The following is a 9,750-nucleotide window of genomic DNA, read 5'->3' on the forward strand; positions in this document are numbered from 1 at the left end:
ATTGTATGTGTATGCGCATTTCCTCAGTGTATTATGGAATGTGTACCTATAATTTCCATAAAATAGTAAGGTCACAGTTGAGAAACAGTCCTTTCTATCTTTCGACTGTCTGCCATCTGTAACATATAGTCCCCCATAAGATGACAGTGACACAAATAATTTCTGTTCAAGGATGACAGCTGTCTAAAACCACCTCCCTAAACTTTTCATGTCAAACCTGTTAGCAAAGAGAAGAATGTAAAAGAGAGATCTGAATCTTAGTTACAGCTTTGTGTATATAGAAAAGGACTTTGACAAATAATTCAAATTTTCATAATTTTTATTGGCTAATCTTGAAAATGGAAAAAGTGGACCAGAAGCTTTCCTTCTTTAAAAAAAGGATTTAAATTTTGGGTTTTTTTTTTTTTTTTTTTTTTTCTGTCTCCCAGGCATGATCATAGCTCATTGCACCTGGAACTCCTGGGCTCAACTGATCCTCCTGCCTTGGTCTCCCAAGTGCTGAGGTTACAGGCATGAGCCACCACACTTAGCCTTTAAATTGTTATTTGTTAAAATGTACAAGTAAGATCAAGCCTTGATTATTTGGAGGCTGGTCGCACAAAATGAGTCACATGTGTGTTTCATGTCGCCAGGCCTGCTCCCTTCTGCCTTTTTGTGAGTCTGTGCCTTCTCAGCTTCCCTCTACCAGGGGATGGGCAGAAGGAAAGAGAGCAAACAGGCAACACTATTTGCTAAAGCTGTGAAAGAATAGGCCATGTAAATGATGGCTGAAATACCGTCTGGAGATTACTAGTGGGTATCACTTCAGAATGAACATCAATTAATTAGAGCTGAATAAATCAATAGCACCCTGGAGCTGTTCTGACTGATAGTTTTTCTAGACCATCATGTTTTCCTATAGATAGGGTGACCATGCATCCTGATCTGACCAGAAGAGATCCACTATAAGCCTCTGTTGTTTGGTCATAATTGTCAACAGAAATATCCCCTTTTCTTCAGTCTCCACATTGTCCTGGTTTCCATGATAAAGTATATGATCACCCTATAGTCACTACAGGTAAAAGAAGAGTAAAAGGCCTCATTCTACAGGATAGTTTCTGTGCAGTCTACCTGCAGTAAACTCCACTTCCCCCACATCCCAGCTCAGGATTATTCCCTGAGTGGAGTCAATGAGGGAGGAGCCTATTGCTCAGTACGCAGCAGAATGTGCTGTGAAGAATCTTCCATGTACTTCTCAAAAAACGTTCCTTAAGACGCATGTAGCAGCTCAAGTCTTTGCTCAGCTGAGCCACAATGCATATATAAAAAAGTAGATCAGCTTTACTCTGAGACTAAAAGACTTTTTTTTTTTTTTTTTTTTGAGACGGAGTCTCACTTTGCTGCCCAGACTAGAGTGCAGTGACGCAATCTTGGCTCACTGCAACCTCCACCTCCCAGGTTCAAGTGTTTCTTTTGCCTCAGTTCCCCTAGTAGCTAGGATGGCAGCTGCACGCCACCATGCCCAGTTAATTTTTGTATTTTTAGTAGAGACGGGGTTTCGCCATTTTAGCCAGGCTGGTCTGGAACTCCTGACCTCAGGTGATCCACCAGCCTGGGCCTCCCAAAGTGCTGGGATTACAGGCATGAACCACCATGTCCGGCTGACTAGAGGATTTTTTTATGGTTAAAATTTATTTTAAAAGACCACAAATATTTGTTGGAGGGCTTTCCACTATTCCTTAGGAAGAGTTCAAAAATTCTTGAATACCGTTCATAGCATAAAGCTGGGGACACCAATTTTAATGTAGTATTTCAATATGATTCATAAATGTCCTTCCTGTGAATTCAAACTTCTACTTGCCAAGAATCTAACTCTTCAGATTCTGTATGGATCAAATACCTAAGGTTCACTACGGATGGCCAGAGAAAAAGAAACAGAGCATTGAGCCTCCTGTCATTTCATCTGCCGCGCATAGATCCCAAAAGCATAAACTAATTTCCTGCCTACTTTTTTAGACTTTCTTTTATAAAGTTACTTTTCATATTTTAATCAGGGTAGTTCTTCTCTATTGCTATTATCTTTAGTAATGGTAAGCAAAAAACAATGGCTCTTATATAATGGTGAGATATGGGAGTTTATATTACACATTTAGAAAATTAGAAACAAACACATATTTGATGAATTTTAAGTTTTCGCCAGTGTCAGAAATTTTCAAGGAGAACCATATTTATCTATATTTGTAATAATAGAAAATTACCATCTAAGAAAGACAAATGACTGAAAACCTACAGAAGTTGTCTTTAAAATGGCGGAAAGCCCTCATTTCTTTAAATAATACGCCATTGAAATTTTACTAGTAACAAAAGCGTATACACTTGAAGTAAAGGCAACCCATGTCCTTACTCCACCATGGAGAGAAGGCGAATCGGGGTCTCAAAAGACCCCTCGGGCAGTTCACCTACCCACACCATCTCCTATGAGCTCCTTCCCATCCTGAACTCACAAAACTCATGACAAACCTAGAAGCCCCAATACTTTTGTCCCGACTCCAGTACAACAGTACTAGAATCTGGCTTCTTCATCATGTAGGAAAGACACTGAACAGATGGCAAATCAAGGTGACTGGATCCATACAATAAAGAGAATGTAGAGCATGTGTGATCTTGAATGTGCTGTGGATTGTTTCTTCTAAGACACATTTATGGCTTACACTTAAAAACACATCTATGCCTTACATTTTTAAAAAAATACTCAATATATACTTTTTAACTTAAAAAACACAAAAAAACTCTCAGTTTGATTTTTGACTCTCAGAACAGGAAAACAAACTTGAATGGGTTCCCAATGCTTTTGTGATTAAGATTTATTTTTCTTTTCCCTAAAATCCTAGTGGGGTAGAAAAGGTAAGAAGGTACCAATATAGTAAAAATAGATTTAAAAAACTAAGACTACTTAAAATGCCAGTGCAGAGTAAAAGCCTATAGCTTTTGACCTCATGGGTAATGGGGATCAATCTTGCAAACGCAGAGGGAGGAACAATCTCCCTCTTCATAGTCAGAATGTGAAGTCTGGTTTAAGAAATGGGGTTCATATGCCACACTGATGTGTTCCACTTGTAATTCCAATGAGAACTAAAAGCTAGTATTAAAGCCTTGCTCCTCAGGGTGCGACGCGCAGACCAGCAGCATTGGCAAAACAGAGGAGCTTGTTAGAAATGCACTCTCAGGTAGAACTCAGGACACACTAAATCCAAATCTGCATTTTAACAAGATCTCCAGGTGATGTGCATGCACTCTGAGGTTTTAGAAGCACTGTTCCAGAGAACTTGGAATGAGCAGGTGGACAGCTAATCCCTTCCTTCTGAGGATGTTTACTTGACTTCTCTCATGCAAATAAATCCACCACTGTTGCCAGCAATTTAACTTCTACTACACTTGGATAAAAAGCAAAACTGGACTTTCAATTCCTGTTCTGCTACTTACTAGCAAGTTACTGAATTACTCTGAGTACCAGTTTCTTTACCTAAAAAAAGAGAGAGAGAGACAGACTTAGAAAACTATTTTATGGGTCTATTATGAGAATTAGATGAGGGTAATGTTAAGAATGGCCAGGAATGTTTCCAGCACAGGCTGAAAATGAGTTCTGACTTGGTAATGATAGGATCTGCAAACATTGCCTTAACACTGAAAAAGTAAAATGAGTATCCCTAAAATTAGCCTATTATACATTTCATACTATTCTAACAAAAATCCCAACAGATTTTTTTTTTTTTTTTTTTTTTTGAGACAGAGTGTCACTGTCATCAGCTTGTAGCACAGCGGGGCAATCTTAGCTCACTGCAACATCCACCTCCCGGGTTCAAGTGATTCCCCTACTTCAGTCTCCCGAGTAGCTGGGATTACAGGTGCCAAAACGCCCAGCTAATTTTTGTATTTTTAGTAGAGACAGGGTTTCACCATGTTGGCCAGAATGGTCTCAATCTCTTGACCTTGTGGACCGCCAACCTTGGCCTCCCAAAGTGCTGGGATTACAGATGTGATCCACTGCGCCCAGCCCCAACTGATATTTTTAACTGGATAAAATAATCTTGAAAAACATTTTTTAAAAGAAATCTTAACCAAATCAAGAAATGAAGGCATATATATATATACACATTTATATTTATACATATATTTATATTTATTTTTATACGTAATATATTTATATTTATACATATAAAATCTTGTAGAAAATTATATTACAGGCCGGGCACAGTGGCTCACACCTGTAATCCCAGCACTTTGGGAGGCCGCGGCGGGTGGATCATGAGGTCAGGAATTCAAGACTAGCCTGGCCAATATGGTGAAACCCCATCTCTACTAAAAAATACAAAAATTAGCCAGGCAAGGTGGTATGCACCTGTAGTCCCAGCTATTCCAGGAGGCCAAGGCAGGAGAATCACTTGAACCCGGGAGGCGGAGGTTGCAGTGAGCTGAGATTGCGCCACTGGACTCCAGACTGGTGACAGAGTGAGACTCCATCTCAAAAAAAAAAAAAGAATATTATATTGCAAAGAATATAGAAAAATTTGTTTAACTATTGTATAGAAACAGATAACATAAATGAAATTAACACTTAAAATATAGGGCAAACCTAAATGATAAATATGAAATAGTTAATGAATATGAAATGAAATGATATATATGAAAAATATATATAAAATGATGCTCATGCTCACTGGTAGTGGGGTAGGTACAAAATAAAGCAACAATGAGATAATACTTTAAATGTTTCAGATTGGCAAAAATTTAGAAGTGCCATGTTACCGACAAGATGGCAACAAATATTTTTGTACATATAATGGGGTAATTACTGCTTTTATTTTTAGGGAACAGATTCCCAGAACAAGATTGCTGGGTCAAAGGAATTGCAGTAGTGATAGCAATAGTAGCAATATTAATCATAACAATAGCAATTACTATGATTAGTACCATAATGATAGTAGCAGTTCACCTCCTGGTAATCTGCTAGAACATCATCATTATTGTAGTAGTTATAGTAATAACTGCAATACTGCTCTTGCATAGATAGCACTTATTATGTGCCACTGTTCTCAGTGCTTTATATATGTTAACTCTAATCCTCCTCACAACAACTCTAAAAAATAGGTAACTATGATTCCTATTTTACAGGCTAGGAAACAGACACTAAATGTGCCTGGCAAACATAGTGAGAAGCATTAGCTATTTTGTATGTTAGTTAGATAGGTTGGCTACTTTTGTTTTTGTTGTTATCACATATATTTTTACATAGCAATTCCACTCCTATGACTCTAACTCAAATGAGAAACTAATTTAACAACAAAAAAATCAAGGATTTGCATGTATAGTAGTGTGTATCTGTCATGGACAGGTATGAGTAAATCTATCTTTGTATGAAACAAAATACAGAAAAATGTACACAAGATGCTTAACCTGGTCTATTTTGTTGAAGCATAGATGATCTTGGGAGAAGAGGAGGGCTGGAGAAAGAGGGAAGCAATCCAAATAAGTCAATAAATCGGAACACACTCACACACACACTGCACACAAAGATAGAAAGTTAGAAGGTTTAAGTACAGGGTAACAGCAAAGAAATAATGTTTACATTCTCTGGGGACACAAAGAGCCCTGGAAGAGTTTCAGGAATAGGTGCTTCCTTGCAAATTTCATTTCCAAGAGGAGTGATACTTTTGTTGAATGATTTGGTTCTTTTTTTTCCCCACAGTATAAAGTAATAAGAAATTTTTCAAAGCTTTATTCTTTATCGAACAACAACAACAACAATCTTAGTAATTCTACAGTTCAAAACTCAGTAAGGTTCAAGTTAAAGACACTGTCTAGGGGCAAGAAAGCTGAGTTCTGTTCCTGGCACTGCCACCATTGGACTATTTGATCTTTGGCAAGTCACTTAATCTGCACTGAATTTCCTCACTCACAAAGGAAGGAAGTTCAACCAGGCCATCTTTAAAGCTCCTTTTAGAAGTGGAATGTGATGATTCTATAATTAAAAAGCACAATGTAGAGAAGTGAAAAACTAGTAAATAGGTGTGATAAGTATCAAACATTTTAAAGAAATGGAGTTTAAAATCTTAAGAACTTGTAATGATCCAGGTAATTTAATGATTCACTTAAAAATCGAACTTCTAAGAAGTATAAACTACAATAAGATCAACTTGTGATTTTACATTTCCAAGTGGTGAATTTAACTACCCAATGCTTTAATTTTGAGAAATTAATGCTTTAATGTTGAGAAATGGAATGCTGCTATTTTAGATATTTTCAGATTACTCACGTAAGACTGAATTTGTCCTTTAAAATGGGGCCATCTATAAGGTGCAGCTCAACCAAAATGTCATTTTCTAGAGACCACATGTAATAGTTCTATGAAAAAAAGGCTGGGCAATGCCAGCCAGTCAGCATGCCAGCCAGTCAGCCACATAAATAAATTCCACAATAAAATTTGTAACAGAAAATTTTGAATAAAATTGTTAATAGAACGCAAAAAATGGAAACAACAATTTGCTTAAGAATGGCAGCCTCCTGAAGCAACATTCACAGTTTAAATTGTTATACCTTCCTAAGTTTTATAAGTAAGAATATGATTATTAATCATACTCTATGAAAATTTAAAGCATAAAAAGTCATTAACTCATAGGGCATAAAGATTTCCATGAGCTTGTTACATTTTATATATTTTTATTTCCTTAAATGGTTATGGGATTTTCCAAAAGCATACACACAATTCCTTAAACTTTGCCAACTTAGAATTAGTTACATAAAAATCACCCTTCAGACCGTATGGAATCCCCTAGACAAACCTACTCAGCCTTTCTATGATAGGTTATCTGGGTGTGAATTCCCTGCCCACCCCCCCAAAAAATATTAAGACTTGGCCCAACTAGATTTTACAGGCGACAGAGATGTAAAGAAACAATTTCTGGCTTGCACAGTTATCTAAAATTCCCGCAAACAAGCGGCTCCCTAAGTAGTATGTCATAATTTTCTTATCTATGAGTACAAGCACGTGCATTTATTTATATCCCCAGATTAACTTCAAGTCTAATTTTACTGCCAGTAGTATCCAGGGGTGGATTTCTTTGTTCTAATTACAAATGGAACTTGAGCTAGATCAAAGGCATTTTAAGAAGGTCAAATTTTACTTCTCTGAAAAATAGAGGGTGTTATCCCATGTAATTAATTAATGCTTAGCCATGCCCTTTGGCGCATTATCCGGTAGCTGCAGAAAACCAGAGCCAGCCGTCCCCACCTGTTGGTGCTGTGAAACTTACTTACCCAAAAGAGCAGATTGAGGGCGTAGAGCAGGCAGCGCAGACACTTCACCGAATCTTCTCTGGCCATTGTGAGCCCCGTAAGGGAGAAGCCCCATCCTTTCACCACATCCTACTCCCAAGGGCAAAACGGCAGCGATCTGCAGGGGGCGGGGGAGAGAGAACAGGGGACATTTCACCATCACGCTCCCCACTGCCTGCCCGTCCCTCCTCCGCCAGCCCTCAGCAGGGTCCAGAGGGTCCTGAAGCCCAGTGCATTCGAGACATCGCCTCATCAAAACTCATTTGTTAAAGTCATAAGAGTAATTAAACTCTCAAAAGTTCCAAACTGGCTTCAGATAACACCTGCTGGGAAAAGAAAAGAGCAACTATCCAGATGAATGAAGTCGCACAGTAAACTCGCGTTCTCAGGGAACACGCGACGGGGCCCTGTGTATTCTGATGAGACGCTCTTGAAAACCTCCCTCACCACGCCCCTCCTCGGGGACCGCTCTGCTCGGAACTGTCCTGAAGGTTAGAAAACACACTGCCCCCTACCCCGGACACGTCACAGGCGCCACCGGCAAGCCCGAGAGCAAGAGCACCCTTGCAGTTAGGACAGTTCCTGGGCACTCCAACTCCGCACCCCTCTACCCTGCCCCGCAGCTCTGGTGTGAATGCAAGGGACTGGGGGGGTGGGGGGAGGCTTCAGGGGGCGCAGCGCGGAGCTGGGATTCCGCCCGGCGACTAGGGTTTCTCTGGGAGAACGTGAGAAATGATGTTTTCGGCCCCAGAATGATGGATTAGCCTGGGACACGGGGCAGGGGGCGGGGAGGGGACGCGGGGGAATTAGGGCCCGTGCAGCTGTGCAGACGCCGGGTTAGTCATTCAAATCCCCTTCCCCCGCCCCGGCCGCTCCCGCGACCCCTCGCTCAAAGCCGCCCGCGGAGCACAAAGCGAGCGCGGCCACCGACCCAGCCATCGCGTCCGCGCGCCCCCGACAGGGCGCGAGGGGAAGCGCCGGCGGCAGGGAGCCCCAGAGCCAGCCCTTAAGTAGTTTAGCACACAGCGCGGAGGGCAGCCGCCGGCGGGCTGGCGGGACAGCGGGCAGGAAAGGCGACAGACGCGCGGCCACTTACCGTAGGCGCTGGGCCCCGTGCCCCCCGCCCGCCGGGGTATAGTCGGGGGCGCACGGCGGGGGCTCATCGGAGCAGGGACCTTCTTCGCGGAGAACCGGAGGGCTTCATTGGCTTCAGCTGGAGACGCTTCTTTCTCTTCCTCTCCCCCCGCCGCCGCCGTCGCCGCCTCCTGGGAAAAAGAAAAAAAAAAAAAAAGTCCTGGGCAGCAGTTGCTGGAAAGTCTCTGCTAAGCCACCTCCCAGCGCCGCTGTCCCTCCCAAGTCCTCTCCGAGTCCGGACGAGGCAGCGGCGGCAGTCAGGGCCAGCTGCACAAACTCTTAGCGCATGCTCGAGCCGCTGTTTGCCGGGGTTGGGTCCTAGTGGGTGTTTCTTGTCCCTCTCACCCAGCAAGAGTCCCCAAAGGGGCGCTTCACCTCTGCAGGATAGGGTCCAGAAGATAATGCCTAGGAACTTGGGAGAAGTCCGTGCAGTAAATCCCTTTAAAATGGTGGTGTCGAAGGAATGGAGGCTGGGTTGTAAGCATAGAGAAACAGGCTTTTATTATATGAAAATATTTGTGTTTGAGAAGGGGGGTGAAGGGGTGGCCCAACCCAATTCCTGCAATGAGAAACCAGTTTTCACAACCTTTATGGAGCCACCTCCTGTGATTTGTTATTAACATGGTGCCCTGTGATCCTTCTTATTGCTCTGTTGCCCTCCCTGATTTAAAAGAAAAAAAAAGTTCTTTCCCACTTTCATACTGTACTAATAGCATTTACGGAAACATCAGAGTAATCACGTCCAGTCTGAAATGCAGAAGAAGAGGAAAGAACGTTTTTAACTCTTAGAAGTAACTCAAGCTTTCCAAAATTTCTCACGATAAGATTGTATTGAGTTTTAGCTGGGTGATTTATTTTGAAATGTGTACATAGTAGTGGATCTTCGGAAAATCTAATTTTTTTAAACTAGAAATTCACGAAGTATTACACAACAGGAGACCATCCTTCCAAAAGAATCTTCCCTTTCGGAAGTTAGAAGTTTCACACTAAATAAAATGCCATTGGATCATATCCTCCACATAAAATGTGGATGTGTTATGCCTCACAATACTGCTCATTTCTAGGATTACTTTTGTGGGCACTGTGTGGCAAATAAAACTTCACCAACAAATATGAATTACCTGGAATACGAGCAACAGCTTTGAGAAAAACCTAGTAACTAGAGTCCTTAGATTTCCTTGCAGAAAAAAAAAAAAAAAGAAAAGAAAATTGGAATCCTATGTCCATGACTACCTGTCTAGAGTCAGTTGTTGCGTGACTGGAGTGACGATAAGACACGCAGTCTCATATGGAAAGAAGCAAAGT

At 41.3% G+C, this 9,750-nt stretch overlaps 1 protein-coding gene across 2 annotated transcripts in view; it reads right to left on the minus strand.

Annotated features, from left to right (window-relative positions):
- The window catches only part of TSPAN12 (tetraspanin 12), a 70,493-nt gene extending 61,504 nt beyond the window's left edge, over positions 1-8,989 (minus strand). The window contains exons 1-3 of one of the 2 annotated variants that reach the window (XM_011937386.1): positions 8,821-8,989; positions 8,408-8,576; positions 7,294-7,429 (exon numbers count right to left, since the gene is read on the minus strand). In XM_011937386.1, coding sequence (XP_011792776.1) covers positions 7,294-7,359 — 66 coding nt within the window. In that variant the 5' untranslated portion in view covers positions 7,360-7,429; positions 8,408-8,576; positions 8,821-8,989. Of the gene's footprint in view, positions 1-7,293; positions 7,430-8,407 lie in introns of both variants that reach the window. The other variant, XM_011937385.1, reaches the window with a different exon arrangement.
- Positions 8,990-9,750: the final 761 nt, after the last annotated feature.

This window comes from Colobus angolensis, unplaced genomic scaffold, assembly GCF_000951035.1.
Source record: "Colobus angolensis palliatus isolate OR3802 unplaced genomic scaffold, Cang.pa_1.0 Scaffold163, whole genome shotgun sequence".
NCBI lineage: Eukaryota > Metazoa > Chordata > Mammalia > Primates > Cercopithecidae > Colobus > Colobus angolensis.